Below are 20,571 nucleotides of genomic sequence, written 5' to 3' on the forward strand. Positions count from 1 at the left end.
AACCGTTTTTAGGGTAAATACCCTCTATCCTTAAGGTAAGCCTGGCTTTGGTATCAATTGCTTTGTAAATGTAAGTTATATTATATCTGAACGGATTCAATCTGAATATTCACTCAAAGATTCGTGCTAATTATACCATTTGGAACCCTCTATCCTTAAGCTAGGCCTGGCATTGGTATCAATTGCTTTGTAAACGTTAGTTATATTATATCTGAACGGATTCAATCTGATTTTTCACTCAAAGATTCGTGCTAATTATACTATTTGGAACCTAAGCACTCCTAGAGATATACGGGTTTAACCCATTAGTAATTTAATTCAAGTGAGCATGCAAAATGAATAAGATTCACATAAGTTTTTCGGATAGCCAGTTACAAATCTATTGATTTAACTGTTACAAATTTACTGTCTCTTCTAGAGACTTGTAGTGTGGTTCACGTATAAGATAATAAATCATTTACTTTGTCTCCCAAAGGAAATAATATATCAGATAATATTATGTAGTTATGCATATATGGTAGCTTCTTTGATTGAAAGAAATTACTATATATTAGGAGTTCCTAGGGTAATTATAATTTATGGAGAAGTCCCTATGGCTAAAGTATCTGCCTAAGAGTCCATAGCCTACCTATTAATATGCATGTGATTCCATTATGATGGCATCCTACGATAGGCACAGGCTAGAAGGCTCCTAGTTTTTATTCGTCACAACCTTTTAAGGCGACTCTACAACACTTGAACAACTATGGATGAAGGTACTTTCTTGTTAATATTCCACTGCGTAGGCTCTGTGTATGTGTTTAAATAGCCACGTGTGGTATCAGATGTCTTTAGCCAGTTGTTCAGTGTTTTGAAATGACTCATATTTGAATTGGAGTTGTGATCCAAAACCATATAATGAAAAGTAATTGATAAACTCATTAACAAGAAGCTTCGACGGTGCTCTTATGTTCGGTTAAGACATCTGTATTAATTTCTTATTTGACCTATGTATTGATCCTACCGTGTCATGGGCAATTTGAATGTGTTTGTTTGAATTCTATGAAACACTTGGCCGAATATAAAGTAATAAATCCTACCATGTTAGTTTTGGATCTCCGATTGTTCAACGTATTTGATGTGATTCTAGAATAACTCTAGACAATCTATCTTTGGTAATAGATTTTGTTAGTTTATGGTTCCAAAATATTCTCCATGTTATTCAGCAGTTAATTGGCAATAAATAGATTTTCTAGCTAAACTAAATATCAATGAAGATGTTTAAGTTGATTAATATAGTTCAAGACTTCGTGAAATATTTGTATGCAATAATAGTACTGTTGATATTTTTTCTCTCACTTAAAGCATTTACAAAGTAATTATCTTCATCTAGTATCACCTCCGTTCATAAGACCATCTTTGTATATGCAATTGTGATCTACAATTGAATTATGATTAAAAGCTACTATTTTGCAAGAAATTGCAACTATTTATTTTACTTCCGTTGAAATTATCCTTATAATATCTAGATTAATTATAAGAGTTAATTTTGTTTATAGGCTATAGAAGATTGGTGCTCATTTAATCTGTGTGCCTATTTTGAAATCAATCAATATCCTATATAATTTGATTGTTTTAACAAATCATTGTAAGATGTCATTAGGAATTTTCTTTTATATCGTGTATTTAGGTAGTAGCCACAGTACCTGAATACTTGATATAAAAGAAATTAAGTTATTTAATCACATAATTTTTTAGTAATTAAAAATTATAATGACATCTATTTAGTCCAGTTATCTCATTATAATAGTAACCCAACCCTACAGGGAGGTAACTATTTTGGTGAGATTAATTTGGAATCAGATAGTAAACCTTTGAGTTTAAAATTATCTTATGCCCACAGGTACAAATTAATTTTATGCGTTTCGATTTACTATTCTAATAAAGTAAAGTAAATTCTATGCATGGATTGCATCCTCTGCCCCACAGGAGGGTCTAGAATTACTTAGAATCGATATTTTATGCGATTCACTTTTGATGGATTGTACTTCATAACTTATGTATGTTTATCCTTGATTTACAGTCTTTACCGCTTTTTCTACTGGTATTTTTAATGAGAATGCTCGAATTCTAATGCTTTCTGGTGATAATTACGCTGAATGGAAGGAGAAAGTCCTTCTCACTTTAGGGTGCTCGGATCTGGACCTGGCACTCCGTATGGAAACACCACCTATTCCCACAAAATCAAGTACGCCAGAGGCTAAGGCTAATTATGAGCGGTGGGAGCGATCTAATCGCTTAAGTTTAATACTCATAAAATCTCATATAAGCCAAAGCATTAGGGGTTCAATCCCTAATAACGATAAGGTCAAATCTTACATGAAGACAACTGATGAACAAATCGTAAGTTCTAATAAGGCATTGGCCAGCACCCTTATGATGAGCCTCTCAAGTATGACTTTTGACAGAAGTCGTACAGTGCGTGAGCACATTATGAAGATGAGAGACATTGCTTCTAAACTCAAGCCCCTTAAGGTTGATAAGTCCAAACCATTTCTTGTGAATTTTATTCTCAACTCACTTTTTGCTGAATATGGTCCGTTCAAGATTTCATACAACACACATAAGAATAAATGGTCAATCAATAAACTTTTGACCATGTATGTTCAAGAAGAAGAGAGGTTGAAAAATGAGATACCTGAAAGTGTTAATATGGTGACTCATGGTAATATAAATGCAAAGAAGGGCAAAAGTGTTCCCATGAAGAAGAAAAGCACCTTTGACTAAGATGCTTGCCATTTCTGTAAGAAGAAGGGAGACTGGAAGAAGATTGCCTGAAATACAAGAAATGACTTGAGAAAAAAGGTAATTTTACCTTTGTATGTTATGAATCCAATTTTATTGAAGTTTCTGATAATACGTGGTGGATTGATTCTAGTGCTACAATTCACATTGCCAAAATCATGCAGGGCTTTCTAACTCAGAGGAAGCCGATAGGAAGTGAACAATATGTCTATTCTGGCAATAGGACACGTTCATGTGTAGAAGGCATAGTGACTTATAGGCTCATTTTGAAGGATGGTTTTTACTTAAATTTAGAAAATACTTTTTATGTTCCAGAATATTCTAGAAATTTAATTTCTATTTCAAGACTATCGATTAGTAGATATGGTTTGAATTTTCATTATCCTTCTGTGAAACTTTTGAAAGATAATAAAGTTATTGGTTTTGGAAATTTGAATGGAATTTTATATAAACTTGATCTAGACCCCATATTTGAATGCAATATTTTAAGTTTACATGACACAGAAATTGGCACTAAGCAATGTATTATCAATGAGAACTCATCAAGTCTTTGGCGCAAGAGATTGGGACACATCTCTATTGATAGAGTCAAAAGGTTGGTTAATGGTGGAGTTTTAAAAGCTCTTGATTTTTCTGACTTTGCGACTTGTGTGGATTGTATAAAGGGTAAGCAGACCAACAAATTAACTAAAAGTACCAAAAGGAGTTTTCAATTGCTTGGGATCATACATACAGACATATGAGGATCTTTTTCCTACCACTTGCTTGAATGGTGAGAGATATTTTATCTCATTTATTGATGACTATTCTAGATATGTGTATCTCTATTTTTTGTTTAACAAATATGAAGCACTTGATGCTTTTAAAGTTTACAAAACAGAAGTATAGAAACAAACTATTGCTTAGATCAAAATTGTAAGATCTGATAGGGGTGGAGAATATTACTTTAGGTACACAGATAAGGGACAAATTAAGGGTCCATTTACTGAGTACTTGAAAATAAATGTATAATTGCCCAATATACCATGCCAGGAACACCATAACAAAGTGTGTGGCAGAAAGAAGGAACTAGACATCAATAGATATGGTAAGAAGCATAAATAACAGATCAAGCTTACCTTTATCCTTATACATTGGGAACTTGAATGTTGCTCAGAAAAATTCTCATGAATTATTTGAACAAGAATAAGTTCAAGATCCACCACCACTTGAGGAGCCATATGAAGATCAACACGCTTTACTTGAACTCACTACAAAAGTGTCTGAACTAGTGGGAGTAAGAAAATCTTCAAGAGTTTGAAAATCAACAATTTCTAGTGACTATGTTGTATATCTCCAAGAGTCTTATTATGATTTTGGACTAAAAGATGACCCATGTTCGTTTTCACAAGCCATGAGTGGAGAAAACTCTATACTTTGGTATGATGCCATGAAAGAATAGTTAGATCTATGGGTAAAAATAAAGTCTGGGATCGCGTTGAATTACCAAAGGGATCCTCTACTATAGGTTCCAAATGGGTCTTTAAAACTAAAAGACATCTGGTACTATTGAACGATATAAAGTCAGGCTTGTAGCCAAGGGTTTACTCAAAGGAAAGGCATTAATTACCATAAAACCTTCTCTCTAGAATCAAAGAAGGATTCATTGAAAATAATCATGGCATTAATAGTTCATTTTGATTTGGATTTACATCAAATGGATGTGAAAACAACTTTTCTGAATAGAGATCTTGAAGAGGAGGTATACATGTGTCAGCCTGAAAGATTTTGTGATAAGGACAAAAGTCATCTTGTTTGCAAATTGAATAAATCTATTTATGGGCTAAAGAAGGCTTCCCGCCAATAGTGTAATTATTTCATAATGTTGTTTCTTTATTTGGGTTTACAGACTAAATAATTCCTTATCAAGAATTTTAAGACGAAGGATATGGGTGAAACCTTTTGTGTCATTGGCATAGTGATTCACAGAGACAGATCTCGAAGATATCTTGGACTATCTCAAAAGGCCTACATTGAAAGAATTTTGTAAAGATTCGGGATAAAGAACTATTCACGTATAGCAGCACCTATAATTAAAGGTGACAAATTCTCTTTGAACCAATGTCCATAAAATGCATTGGAAAAGGAGCAAATAAAAGATATTCTCTATGCTTCGCTTGTTGGGAGCCTTATGTATGCACAAGTCTGTACTAGACTTGATATTGCTTTTACTGTAGAAATGCTTGGCAGATAGCAAAGTAACCCTAGTCTTGATCATTGAAAAGCTGGTAAAAGGGTTTTGAGATATTTGCAAGGAACCAAGGATTTTAAGCTCACATACAGATACTCTGATTCATTGGAGGTGATTGGATATTCAGACTCTGATTTGGGAGGATGCAAAGACACTGTAAATCTACTTCAGGATACATTTTCCTTCTGGAAGCTGAGTTTATAGCATGCTACGAAGCTACATCACAGGAGTTATGATTGAAAAACTTTATTTTCGGCCTTAGGATTGTCGATTCCATTTCAAGGCCATTGAGAATCTTATTTGACAATTCAGCTGCAGTGTTCTTTTCTAAGAATAATAAAAGTGGCAGCCGAAGCAAGCATATCGACATAAAGTACTTGATAGTTAGAGACTATGTGAAGAAGCAAGATGTGAGTCTTGAGCATGTTAGTACTACTTTGATGATTGCTGATCCTATGACTAAAGGTCTTCCGGTTAATATTTTCAAGGATCATATAACCTATATAGGTCTTAATAGCTCAATTTAGCCTTGCTTTGTTCTCTAACAGTTTGTTTAGACATTATGTTTATTTTGATACACATGATAGTGCACACTTTAGTTTTTCATGTATTATTTTGTGATCATTGGATCAATAAAGTTGGACTCCGAATGACTTATATTAAGGTTCATTCATAAAGTTGTTGACACTTTGTTAGAACATTTGTACATTATATTACATAGAAAGAATTATTTGTTTAAGAGCATGACCGCCATAATTCGTGTGATAATATGTTCTAGTTAAAGTGATTGTTGCATAACTTTTAGTTGAGTGATAAAGTCTATGGCCATATTATATATTTATCTCTCATAAAGGATTATCTAATTTTAATATGTCGGTCAAGTGGGAGAATGTTAGAAATTTACCGTCTCTTCTAGAGACTTCTACTGTGGCCTACATATAAGGTAATAAATTATTTACTTTGTCTCCTAAAAGAAATAATATATCAGATAATATTATGTAGTTATGCATATATGGTAGTTTCTTTGATGGAAAAAAATTACCGTATATTAGGAGTCCCTAGGGTAATTATAATTATTGGAGAAGTCCCTATGGCTAAAGTATTTGGCTAAGAGTCCCTAGCCTTCCTATAAATACGCCTATGACTCCATCAGTCTGACATCCTACGATAGACACAGGATAGAAGACTCCTAGTTTTTTCTTCGTCACAACTTTTTAAGGCGACTCTACAATACTTGAACAATTATGACTGAAGGTATATTCCTGTTAATATTCCGTTGTGCAGGCTCTGTGTATGTGTTTAAATAACCACATTAACATGTCCTTGTTGCATTGCACGGTAAAGGTATAGAGTAAACTAAATCTACTTAAAATTGAGAAAACAAGTTTAGCAATACATGTTACTAAAATGTCGTAATGATCAAACTCCCTGAGACTTCTTTTATACAACTAAGAAGAAGAAAAAGCAGTGGAAGTGGAAGCAATATTTTGTCTGAAGTTTGTCAATAATGGTTAAAAAAAATTTAATTTAAAAAATTTAGATATATAATTTAAATAAATTGATGGAAACTGACCAACTCATTAAATTTTTACGTTTGTAGGCTACAAGTAATATAAGCAATTGTCCGATTTGTATTCGGAACAGGACATACATGGCCAACCCGCGTTGTCCTTAACGTTTTCTCTGTTCGAAGGATATCTTGCGGACCTCGCATTTGCGAGGAGGTAATCGTATGTGTGAGGTGGGCTGGGGGCTTGAGAGTTCGCATTCGCAAACTCTTTGATCGCATTTGCGATGGACATCTGGATAGGGGGCAACCGCATTTTACGACCAAGTTGTCGCTTTTGTGAAGGGGTTTGTGTTCGTATTTTCGGATATTATGTCGCTTTTGCGACATTTTCAAAGCTTCTCAGTGATCGCTTTTGTGATGCCTTTTCTACATTTGTTGTGGGTCGCATTTGTGAACCCTAGATCGCAATTGCAACATCTGCAACTGATATTAATAATGGGATTTCGGGACTTAGTCTCATTTTATCACATTTTGAGCCCTACATTTGGCGGAAAGCGATTTTTGGAAAGGATTTTCACATCTAGCTATTGGCTAAGTGATTTTGACTCAATTTCGTAGGGATTTTAACATCAAAATCATGGAATTTGAAAGTAATTTTTGGAGATCTTTTACTATATTTTTAAAAAATAAAAATTTGAGATTTGAGAGTCGTGTTGGACTCGAATTTGAAAACCAAATACATATTTGGACTTGTGAGGTTATGGTATTCAAATTGACCCTTCGAATCGGGTTTTGACCGGGCGGGTCTGGAATTGACTTTTGTTGACTCTTTGGGAACTGTGTAAAGATCTTAACTTTATTAATCGAAATTAGTTTCTCCTACATTGTTTGATATTATTAAGTCATTTTTGGTTAGATTTGAGCCAGCAGAAGTGAATTTTAAAGTAAAAGCTATTTTTGAGTGTTGATTTGGGCAATTTGAAGTAAGTATCTTGCCTTACTTTGTGTGAGGGAAATTATACCTTAGGATTTGGATTAATTGCTTATTTGTGTTATGTATAAATAACATGTACATGAGGTGATGAGTGTTTACGCGGATGTATGTTTGCTTTATGACCGGATTGGACCCGAGATTGTTCTTATCACTTTGTTTGGATTTGAGAGGTCCCTGCTCTACGTGTACTCACTTCACATGACTACTTGAGTTTATGTTCCCAGTTAGAGATCATATTTTTAGTATTCTATTTCCTTAAATGGCCAAGTTGGGCGTTTGTAAAATTGTTGCTACTTGGGTTAACTGAATTCATGTTATATTTTGAACATCCATCCGCATTTTCCTTATCGATTTGTTCTTGTGCATTGCGTTGGCGGATTGTGAGTTGATTTCTTGATGAAAATGCTTGGCTCTTGTATTGTTATGATTATGGCATATAAGGACTTGTTGGCCGGATTGTTTGGGTGTTTGCACGATATTTCTACCTTGTTATTGTTATTATTGATATTGCATATGTGGCATGATAAGGCGGGTTATATCGGGTTTGCACATGTGGCGAGACAAGGTAGGATGATTGTTAAAACGTGTGTGGCAAGACAAGGCAAGAACTTAATTTATTGTAGCGCACACGTTGAGATAAGTGTAGCTATATGGGGATGATATGCGATGGCCTGGAGGCATTTATTGATGATATTTGTGTTGTGGTGAAAAAGGGATATTCTTGTTTGTGCTCATGACTTCTTTGCGTGTGTCATGTATTTATTCATTTTTTGTTGTGTGGTTTCTAATCTGCCATTCTATATCGTTGTTATTACTTGATAATTTTATTGGCAAGATGAATTTACCTATGTGAAGTTGTTATCTCATATTCTATTGAGTTGTTGATAGCACAATGGATTGAAATAAAAAGAAAGTTGTTATCATGCTTTACTTTATTTGATTCTTGATAGCTCTCTTGAACGTGTTATGGGTAATTGATACGGGATCAAATTATAATGTGGCACGAGGTCTTTGTCGTGCTATGTCACTAATGATGCAACACGAGGTTTTTGCCATGCGATGTGACTTATGATGTAGCACGAGTTCATTTCCATGCAAGGATAATTGACAATGCGGGCACAATGTGCCATAGTGTCACGCCCCAAACATGAAGAGGCGTGGCCGGCACCCGGTGCCATACTCGGCCCGAGCGTACCACTCTGTAACTATGAGCTCTGAGAGGTAACCCTCAACTTAGGCCGATGAGGCCATATTCTGAATCGTCTGAAAATAATAAATCTCTCATCTGTGGGATAAACATACCCAAAAACTGATATATATAACTGTGTAGGCTGACAAAGCCGCCATAAATATCTACGGATATATAAAATATACAGGACTCGTCTACAAGCTGCTAGTGTTAACTAAAATATACCATGCTTGGGACAGGGCCTCGACCTACCCATCAAACCTGTATATATAAAATGGACTCCAAGGTCTAGACCTGGTAACTCCGAGAAAGTGAAGCTTACCAACCAAGCTAATGTTTGACTCTGTCTGTTGAGAGGGTATGTTCAGCTGTCAATCAGGACCTGCAGGCATGAAGTGCAGCGTCCCCGGCAAAAGGGATGTCAGTACAAAATAATGTATCGAGTATGTAAGGTACAAAATAATTGAAATATGAAACTGAACTGATAATGAAATAACTGAAAGTAACTGGGAGTCAAAGATAATCTGAAGATATGCTTACCTGCTGATACTGACTCATCTCTCTCAATATAGTAAGTAAAATAGTTGTTCGACCTTATAAGGCTCGGTATGTGTAACTGCTTTGCCATAGTATGTTTGCTCATAGGCGCTCGACCATACTGGGCTCTATATCTCGGCCATTCTGTGCTCACTCATAGGCGCTCGGCTACAGTAGACTCGGTATATAACTTACCATCTGATCAGAGGTTGCCCAATAGGGGACTGCCCATCGACTATAGTTCGATAGTGGTGGAAATACTGTAATAATGTATATATATATATATATATATATATATATATATATATATATATATATATATATATATATATATATATATATATATATATATGACTCTCTGCTCTCTTGACTGAAAGAAGACAAAAAATAAACTGAATATGAAGTCCCGATAAGGGAGAATACTGTAGCTTATGAGACTAGGATAATGTACATAAATTCAGGAATAAGAACTTCTCTTTATGCCTCGTTATCAAATGCATGTAGTTACGGGATCATGCCAAAATGAAGGAACGGTTTAGCCTTAACATACCTTAACCTCGTTGACTCCTTAATAGCTTCCAAGAAACTCTTCAAACAAATCCACTCAGTCTACCATGGCATAAGGAGATTCAAAATCAGTGCTGAGTAAAGGCTAAGTCTGTAACTTAAGCTAGTAGCTCGTTTTATATAAATTTGGGCAGCATCTCCCTTGTAACAAGGGCATCCTCCAAAAGCATATACCAACACCAAAAACCATAGAAATATAATAAGAACAACATCAATAATAGGGTACAAAATATTTCATTAACAAGTCGTCAACATATCACAACGAGCGGCAAGCTCGGATTGAATCCCTTCAGCATCATTTAACCTCATTATCACCCCTTATAGACTTCTTACATCAATGTAACAACATCATTAACATGATAATAAAGTCAATCATCAATTATTCCATCTTTATACCATATATTTATGACAAAGGAAACAATTCCCAACTCCAACTATCTTCAATTAGCAACTTTATTCACTAGTTCATGCCTAGTACATTCATTTAACTTAATCAACATAAATATAACCTTAAGCACATGAAAGAACACAATTCAAATACCTACTACAATAGCTTCAAGTTGAAATCCAAGTTATATTTAGCTTACAACAGCCCTCAATGGCAATACAACACCATGGAGGTGACTTAATCTAATCCAAGTATTATCTTGTAGTTTATCATCCTAACAACTTAACCAACATACAAGAAATATTAAGCACAATTATTAGTATGTTATAATCACCTTATCTAGTATAGACAACTTGAAATTTCATCTAAACACAACCCACAACTATCATTAATGACAATACAACCTCAAAGAGGTGTTGTTCTTCACTAGAACTAACTTTTAATGTTGAAATATGGTGTAATCCATTTTAAAGACTTGAAATAACCTAGGGTATATATGAAAACCTTGGGAGAGTATTTTACGGAACCTAAAACACTTAAAAAAACCTCCCACACGAGCTGGAACCACCCAAAAATCAGCAATAACAAGAAGAACAAGAAACTTACTAGTGCGACGGAATTTCCGACACTTGATTAGTGTTGTTTGCCCTTTATTTGGGTCTTGGATCATGAGAGAACCTTGATAGAGTATTTTTATATGTATAGGGTCTGAATATACTGAACAATAATGAGTTAAAATGGGGTTGAGGCATCTTAGATACATCAATATATCTCTACCGCCATTGTGGATCCCATAGAGAGCTGCTTGGCGCAGTCTTGCAAAAACGTGAATATCTCTGTACTCCAACGTCATATCAATAAATGGTTTAATGCATTAGCAAATAGACTCATAGATCTTAAATTTTGTAGGTATACCACCCCATAATCCCAAGAAAATTGCATCTAAATTTGACCTAATTTTCAGCATATTTATTAGTGTAACTTGTGATGACCTTTGCCAACTTTTGTTCTAAAACTCGCTTGACTTTAAAACATAAAACAAGAATACCATACAATTAACATAAATCATAACATAACCTCCTTATCATGTTATGCACCCTATTCTCACCCCAAAAGTGTATGCTATAACATTTCCAACTTGACGACTTTCGACAAAACATTATTTTCTTGAATTACTTAGATTCTAAACCTTCCAACCCTCTTTGTACTTGTTGTTCATGATCTTCAATATATGTAACATCCGAGGTAACTTGATAACTTACTTTATATAATTCCAAAGATGATCTTCATTTTGGTCATACTTTAGTTTACTTACGATGTATCTTTACGTACGAAAACATGGGGTGTGACACATAGTTCTACCATATTGGATGACTTGTTAAAACCGAGCCTTATCTGTATTAAATGTCTATCACTTTTTCTGATAAGATTTTAGTTATTGTTTCATGTTATTCTTCCTGTCTCTAATCTTTGGTATTTTTGGCATAGGTTATTTGACTAGTGAGTGTCTTGACCTGAACCTTGTCACTACTCCACCGAAGTTAGTCATGATACATACTGGATACCGATTGTGGTGTAATCATACTAGGCTTCTATATATTTTCGTGCAGATGTAGTTTAGAGCGTACTGGTCATTAGTGAGCTAATTTCGAGTTGATGTGGAGACTTCAAGGTATACCTGTTGTTCCACTCGCATGCTTCGGAGTCACATTCTATTGTTTTCTTTTCTACTTTTTACTTTATTCCAAATAGTGATGTATGTAGACATGTGATTTTTGACCCTCCCTGAGATTTCACCCATTTTAGTATAAAATATTTAGTTTAGGCCTAATATCGATATATCAATTAGTTTTGACTCTTTCACTTTATCATATCAAAAAATGAAAATTACAAAAAATATTTCTTCTTTTTAGTTGTTGTTAGTTTATATACCTTTCGTAAAACTAAAAATAAAATAAAAAATAGTACCTGATTTTTATTTTAATATGATATTTGAAAATACAAAAAAAAAAAGGTTTGTTCTAACGATTAGTCTTATCTTAATAGTTATTTTACTTAAGTAGAATTAATTGGTAAATGAGGTCGTATTTTTAGTCTTGTTCATGGAGAAATAATAAAATTTGGGCTCAAACAACCCATTTTTATGCCTAATTTTCAGATCTAGCCCATAACAACTCAAGGGCAATACCCACTAAGCTAACCCTAATAAATTTAAAAACCTAAAGACCCTAAAAGATATAGGGGAGCCGTTTGTAAACATAGAGAATGTGATTTTTGACCCTCCCTGAGATTTCACCCATTTTAGTGTAAAATATTTAGTTTAGGCTTAATATCGATATATCAATTAGTTTTGACTCTTTCACTTTATCATATCAAAAAATGAAAATTACAAAAAATATTTCTTCTTTTTAGTTGTTGTTAGTTTATATACCTTTCGTAATACTAAAAAAAAATAAAAAATAGTACCTGATTTTTATTTTAATATGATATTTGAAAATACAAAAAAAAGGTTTGTTCTAACGATTAGTCTTATCTTAATAGTTATTTTACTTAAGTAGAATTAATTGGTAAATGAGGTCGTATTTTTAGTCTTGTTCATGGAGAAATAATAAAATTTGGGCTCAAACAACCCATTTTTATGCCTAATTTTCGGATCTAGCCCATAACAACTCAAGGGCAATACCCACTAAGCTAACCCTAATACCTTTAAAAACCTAAAGACCCTAAAAGATATAGGGGAGCAGTTTGTAAACTTAGAGAAACCCCCTCCCCCCCCCCCCCCATCGGTCTTCATCTCCAAAAGAAGACAAACTTCTTTCCATGGCAAAAATGAGAGAACCTCACCCCTAAAGCTATAGCCATTACACACAAGACCCCCCCTTTGAATTCCATCTTCTTTGTCACCCCCAAGAACACCTGTTGTCCAAGACAAAAACCAGGCTATTTCCCTCTTCTTTAACATCAACAACCTAGACACCCAACTCTTAAAACTCGCAGGAAACCAACCCCACCAGCTAGAACAGAAATGTCGAACACACCAAATAACGACGCCTGCTTCTAGACAACCCAAAACGAGTCAAAATTTCAGTTTCGTCTCTTAGTTATGGTCTCAAAGATGGAGTTTGTCCAGAGCTGATTAATTCGTCGTCTGAGGTCCGAGTTCATCGTTCCGGTTGGAGTACATCTCGTCTTGATGTTTTGGATTGGCTCGCTGTTGGAATTTGCATATCCAGATTCCTTTGTACCTTCTCTAATCATTTCAAACATCAATTGAAAGCTCATTTTCAGGTTCCTTCCTGATACCCTTTCTCCCTAATGTTCCGATTTTGTGATTGTTAACAGATTTGTGGTCGTAATGTCATTGTTAGCAATTTTCATGAATATTTCTATTTGGTTTGGCTGAGTTTACATGTGAATTAAGTTCTGAAATTTTCCATTCTGCAATTTGATACAAATCTGTAGGTTCTTGACAGATAGTTTGAAAGTGATTGTGTTTGAATGCTGCCTCAAAGTTTGTTTTACACTCGACCAAGCTTTCGCGATTTGTTCCATTTATTTTTTTTTTCACTTGTTTTTTAAGTAGGAAACTAGACATTTATATCATAGCTGCCTCTGTTTAACTTGCTGAAATTCAGATTCATGTATCTGTTTTGGTTCTGTTTGCTTTAAGCTGTTGTGTAGATTGAGCACGTTCATTGTCTTGAACAAGCATATGATATCTATGTTAGAATGCTAAATGGTTGTTATGTTGACATTTTCTTAAGCATTCTGCCTCCACTTTGTTGTACCTGTTGGAGTTTGAGCCTTTGTCCTTGGTCAGTATGAAATCGCGAAGTGTTAATTCAAGTATATAAAGTTTGGAGCTGTTGGTTCACTCTACCAGTTCTGTTTGAAAACACATAACATCTTGTCCTTTGTTTCCGTCTCTAATCATACCATGTGAGAGTGCTGAAATTTTTTTTAATTGATTGTGAGAAAGGATTTTTCATTCAAAGAAAGGCAGTTCATTCGCATTTGAGACGAAGTGATAATTCAATTTCAAATTTTTTGTTCGGTTTAGCCGAGTTGGTGATAAAAGTTGTTGGCTTTCAAGTGAATATGTTAGTCTTGTTACTATGCTGATTAAGGATCACATTTGGATGGCTTCTTCTTTTCTGTTAAAACATGCCAATAGTTTAGTTGAAGTCTAAGGACAATATGAATTCTTGCTAACTTCACACTTGATTGATTTGTTTCTACATTGATCAGCATTCCATGACAAGGATTTTGGCATTCTTTGTATGGATTGTGTTTCCCCATTAACTTAGAAGTTTGTCAGGAAACGAAATGAATCAGAAATAGGAGATCTCATTTAGTATTGTTTCATTTGCTTATGTTATTACTTAACAGCTAGGAATATGCTTAGGCCAACTACATTTGGGTAAGCAAACTTTTTGTCACGTAAGTAATCATCGCAACTACGGGTACAATTCCCGTGGCGTAGTTGTGATATCTAATTTTAAATTAGTTTTAAATATGAATATCCATAGTTCACTTAGTTGAATGCTTTTCCTTAAATAAAATTGAGGTGTGCCATCCAATCACCTAGTCTATGGCCCTCACATCGATATCTTAACTAGTGTAAAAAATGCCCTGAACTTTCGTAGTTTGCTTTAGGCGTGTTTAATTAAATAAATTGTCATAGCTACGGGTATGGTTCCCGTGGCGTAGTTGTGATGCGTAATTTTTAAAATCCGGGGGTACATTTAGGTGACCCGGCCAAAATTTAATTTTGTTAATAAAATTAACATATTGTAGATCGTGGGTACGGTTCCCATGACATGGTTCGCAATGTGTATTAAATAAATAACAGTATGACAAGCGTGGATTATTAAAAGTGGGTAAAATGCACATAGGTTTCAAAAATGTTTCAAAATCAGATAAATAGGCCAATATTAACAGGTGAGCGATTGTGCTAAAGCCACGGAAACCGGGAATGCCTAACACCTTCTCTCGGGTTAATAGAATTCCTTACCCAAATTTCTGTATTTCGTGGATTGTAAAACAGAGTCAATCTTTCCTCATTCGGGAGTTAAAACCGATGACTTGGGACACCATAAATCATCCCAAGTTGCGACTCTGAATTTTAAATAAATAATCCCCTTTCGATTGTCACTTAAATTGGAAAAAACTCCCTTATACCCCCTTTTCGGTGTAGTAAAAAGGAGGTGTGATAGCTTTGACGACTCTGTTGGGGACAAGAACCTAGAATCTCCGGTTCAGGGTTCAAGAATTTGAGCTTAGAATAATTGTTATATTTGGCTTTTATTTATTATCTGGTTTTATTATATGTTTAGGCCTAATGTGCTAAATATTGCTTTTTACCGCTTTGATACTACTTGAACTATATATAAACTGCTATGTAACCCTTATCTTCTCATATTCGGGGATGTGCACGCTGGCGTGACTCCTTTTCTGTTAGTGTCATACCTTAAATTAAGAAGAGGCTCGGACAAGTTACAAAGTCGGATGCCCTTTTGGTTCCCTGTACGTAGCCCCCTCGGCTCGAGTTGTCCGCTCGGGTACACAAGTCTAGAACAACATACCCAGGTTTTGATCCTAGAATAACTCAGCCCCATGCCAGATCCCTAGTAGGAACGCTTGTTTGCATCATGTGCATTTGACTTTGGGGACTCAACACAGGGGTTGGGTCCATATAGGACAGGAATACCCCAAAAATAAAAGACCATCCTGAAGCATCCTATGTGCTACATTTTACAATTTTCAAGGGTAGAAGGGTCATTTGGCAGACCAATGAGGTTTGAAGATAAATGAGAAAAAGAGGGTGAAGTGCAATAGAGCAAGTAGGGCCAAGTTATAATTTTCTTTCACGATTTTTCAAGAAAAGACCAAAAAATGAAAATGAAAAAAAATCCAAAAAGATTTTGCACTTTCCCATAATTTTTTTCCAAAAAAAAAAACAGAAAATAGAGGAAAAATAAAATCCAAAAAGAGTTTACATGTTTTATCATTTTTAGAAAAAAAAGACAATATATATTTTCTTCAAATCAGTATTTTTTTCTTTTATTCTCGCCCATATTCGATCTACCCGAACTAAGCGAATCTGATTCTCGTCTCTCGGGGCGGGATACGTAGGCAACCCACATAGTGTCTGGTCTTTCTAGTGAGTTTAGGTTCTTGGCTAAGCGGAGTCTTAGCTAAATCTTGCATTTTTAGCCACTTGTTGTCACATAGGTTTATTTTAGAAAAATAGTCATAATCATGTCTTGCATGTCTCACATAGTATTCTAGGTCTTTAACTTTATGTGGTCTTAATTATATCATACAGGTGTGGATCTACTTACCAAAGTTTGGGCATAACAGACGCCTTAGGACCATCCAGTCAAGATCACTCATGTAGGAGTTGCTTAAGGAGATTTATTTATGTATTTTTTTTATATTTTTTTTTATGTTTTGAGTATGTTTTTCTTTTTATGTCGTGTTTTATGTATAGTAATATCAAGTCTTTTAAGGGATGTTGAAGTCTGTCATAATCTAGTAAGTTTGTCGAGTTTTTTTTATTGTATTTCTTATTTTGTATTTGAAAAAGTGTGTTATAAATCAAAAATCCAAAAAAGAGATTTTGCGTTTTTATATTTTTATTACAATTTTTCTTTAAAATACTAATTCTAGAAAAAAATAAATCTTTTGAGGTGGTTTTCCTTAGGAAATAAATATCTATAACTCAAAATAAAAATTGCTTTTATGTTTCCTTTAGTATATTAAGAGTAAAAATTCAAAAAAAAGATTTTTCTTTTAATACCCCTTTAGAAGTTTTGTTTTAAGATATTAATTTCAAAACTTAAAAAAAAAAAAATTTCTTTTGAGGTTCTTCTTTGAGAAATATATATAAAAAATATTCTTTTTATTTTCACTAGAATTTTAGGATATTGTACATAGAAGAAAAAAATATTTTATCTTTTGGTTATCTTTAAAGTTTCTTTCTTAGGTAATCAAAAACTGAAATCCAAAAACATTTTTCATCTTGTTCATTTCTCGTTTCGAAATCTTTCTTCAGGGATAACAAACAAAAATTTAAAATATTTTTCTTTGGTTTATTCTTTAGATTTCCTTCCTAAAAAAGAAGAAAAAAAATCAAAAAATATTTTTCTCTTCTAGGATTTTTTCCTTAATAATTTCCCATAGAGTATTTGTTTTAAAAGAAAAAAAAGGAGAGAAAAAATATGCTCGTTAAGCTTGAGTTTAGAATAGGTTATAGAACATTAAGTCTAGAAAATTCAAAAAAAAGAATTTGCTTCTTTTATTTCTCTTTTCTCATCAGAGTAGTCATTAAGGTAAACAAAAAAAAGAAAAAAAAGAGAATGTTTGTTTGTTTACTTTATTCCCGATCTTCCCAAACTACGCAAAGATCTGATTCATGCGGCGTCATGATACGTAGGCAACCTACATAGGGTTCGATCGAAATTTTTTTATTAAAAGAAAACGAAAAAAAGGAAAAAAAGAAAAGAAAAAAGGAGAAAAAAAAGAGATGAAATTATGGGATGTGAGAAATGAGAGGAAAGAAAAGATTGATAATTAGAAAAAAAGGGGAAGGAAAATGAGCAAGACAAGAAGTGCTAGAAAAGAAAGAAAAGAGAAGATTGAAATGAACAAAACTGGGATAATGCCAAGTGACCTTGTGACCCTCGAAGTCATTCTAGAACCGTTAATTGTTGCTAGGTGCATTGCACGCAATGTGATATTTTTATCTGTTAAATGCCCTATGCTAACAGGATGACCCCATTTTGTTCCTTTTGTTATCTTCATTGAAAGAAGGGTGGTTGTTTTATGGTTCTTAAGTTACTCATCCATACAACACAAGGTCAAAGAGCAAGGTAGCCATGGCTAGCAAAGACTTGGACACAGGGGTTATTGATCTATCTAAGGGAATTGTTGTATCAAAATCTGAGTTGAAAGGACAGATAACCGAAATATACCGAGCCTGGATTAGTGGGTGTCCTCCACCATCAGTTCCCACTAACTACACTGAAAGCGTTGTCACCATTCCGCCACTGTCACAAGTCCAGGATATCTCCCCACAACCTTTTCACATTTCACTCCCAGAACCACCTCATATCCCGCTCCTTTGACCACTCATGTTTTTGTAGCTCATCCACCTGCTACCTTTCCTCGACCCTCTAGCGAGATTGTGTTCAAAACCCCCGATGCCCAACACTATGCTCCAGAACCAATTTTCAAGATCTCGGGTCCATACCCTTACGCTCCTCATTTTGAGCCTCCCGGTGAGACTGCAGAGCCTGTTAAGATAGTGGAGCAAGATGAGTTATCCAGAAAGTTGAAAGGGTTTAAGATGCCAAAGTTTAATTTGTATGATGGGCGTGGAGATCAGTATCGCATCTGAGGGGTTATGGCAGTGAAATGAGAAGTGTTGGCGGGAAATACGAGTTGCTGATGATTTATTACAGTGAGAGCCTGATTGGGGCAGCTTTGGAATGTCATAATCGTCAAGATGTCAGTAAGTGGCATACATGGGATGACATGGCTCAAGATTTTGTGCGACACTTTCAGTACGATATAGACATTGTCCCAGACCGCTCCTCCCTATCTCAGATGGAAAAGAAACCCAAGGAAAGTTTTAGAGAATTCTGGTTCAGATGGAACGAACAAGTTGCTCGGGACAGTCCTCCCATTAATATAAAAGATGTTGCTGAGCCCCGCCAACGATAGGATCCAGTGGGCATTCCTAGTAAACGCTTTCAGCCTCAATAGCGACCCCATGAACATCCCCGAGCTCCACATAATTCACCCCAGTATTATCCTCCAAACAACGTTCGGTCATCAGTCCGACCACTAGGTCATTCCTCATGGCGAGTGCCAGCAGCGTATAATGTGCTTTTGCCTTCATAATATTTTCTAGCATCCAACAACCTTAGAAAATTGGGGCATGGAGGTGAACAAAGGCCAAGAAATAGTTTCACACTAATCGGAGAATCCTACACAAGCCTATTTGAGAAGTTAAAATATTCTGGCCTGATTGAGTCACTCCTCGGCTATATTCCGGACCCATATGCAAAAGGTTTTAATCCTACTGTACAGTGCATGTACCACTCTAATGTCCAAGGGCATAGCATTGAAAATTGTTGTGCTTTGAAAGGGAAATATAAAGAATGATTCAAGAAGGGATAATTATGATCAAAGACAGTGACAAGGGGTAGGCACATCTCCTTGGGAACTTGCTGGCTGAAGTTAATGGTATTGAAATTGGTAATGGACTAGGTAATATTGATGTGGAACTCAGTGGCTAAGATGCCGAGCTTGGTAATTGAAAAGACGCTCCTTTCTTGGCTAGCCAGGGAGGAGTCTTGGTGGTTTATTTTGTTGTCATTTCTGTGGTCCGAGTTATTTCAGAGTTGTAATCCGGATATTGTCTTGTGACTTAAACCCTTCTATCCTTTTATTCTTCCTAGTTCCTTTAGTCGTAGTAACTCATTTAGTATTATTTAGGATTTCCAGGGTCGTAACCCCAATGTGTTTTGTTTGTTTTGTTGTTCAAACCCTTTCACCGTATGTCTAATGCAACTCTCTGTTTGCTGTTATTTCTAGTCATTTTTTGTTTAGTTCTCTTCTCTTTTTATAGTTCTTTTCATGCTGGCTCTTGTGACATGACATGCACGCATACTTCTAGGCTTGGTCTTAAAAGTTAGATTAATCATGAAGCAATGAAACAATTTTGAAGAAGATAGGGACACTTGAGGGAAATAAGTACAAATTTGGATATTTTGAGATCATTTGAAGCCCGAACCATATGAAACTTGGGCAGATAATTTGGGAAGTTAATAGGGTGACAAGAATTCATTAAAGGAGAGTGCATCTCGGTCAATTTGAAGCAAACAACTTTGAGTTTAACTGCATCTCATGTTACAAGATAAAGTCAAGAAATTTTTCTCCGAAGTGACGGAGGATATCCATTGTAAAGAGGGAATCACCCAACGAGGGTTCTGTACTTGACAAGGCGCTAAAGAAAAGTGGAAGGCATAGCAGTGATATCAATGTGAAGCCACAAAAGAAATATTGTGCATGATCTTCAATTTTTATATCAAGTTGCATGTGTTGTACTTGGCATTTTCAGGGATTGAGAGGCCCTCTTTCAGCTACCCAAACACTTATACCATTCGATACCCTTTTGAGCCTGTACTGATTTCTTTGACCTCCCCTCTTTTGGAATCAAGTTAGAGTCATACGAAACAAAAAAGAAGTTCATGTCCCAATAGATTTATTTTATATAGTTCATTCTAAAAGGAAAATTCAAAAGAAAAGAGAGAAAAAATAGAGATAAAGAAAAAAGAGAAGAAAAAAAGAAGGAAAAAGAGAA

At 34.9% G+C, this 20,571-nt stretch overlaps 1 protein-coding gene and 1 long non-coding RNA gene across 2 annotated transcripts; both read left to right on the top strand.

Annotated features, from left to right (window-relative positions):
- The first annotated feature begins 745 nt into the window (after positions 1–745).
- On the top strand, positions 746–2,766 carry LOC104227535 (uncharacterized). Its single transcript, XM_009779792.1, has 2 exons — positions 746–755; positions 2,063–2,766. Exons 1-2 carry the CDS (start codon positions 746–748, stop codon positions 2,764–2,766), a joined length of 714 nt encoding a protein of 237 aa, XP_009778094.1.
- A 10,168-nt stretch (positions 2,767–12,934) lies between these two features.
- LOC138891073 (uncharacterized) lies at positions 12,935–16,832 on the top strand. The gene is made up of 2 exons (XR_011407382.1): positions 12,935–13,487; positions 16,528–16,832. It is a non-coding gene; the product is annotated as an uncharacterized lncRNA (long non-coding RNA).
- The last annotated feature ends 3,739 nt before the right edge of the window (positions 16,833–20,571 follow it).

This window comes from Nicotiana sylvestris, chromosome 5 (genome assembly GCF_000393655.2).
Source record: "Nicotiana sylvestris chromosome 5, ASM39365v2, whole genome shotgun sequence".
In the NCBI taxonomy this organism is placed as follows: domain Eukaryota; kingdom Viridiplantae; phylum Streptophyta; class Magnoliopsida; order Solanales; family Solanaceae; genus Nicotiana; species Nicotiana sylvestris.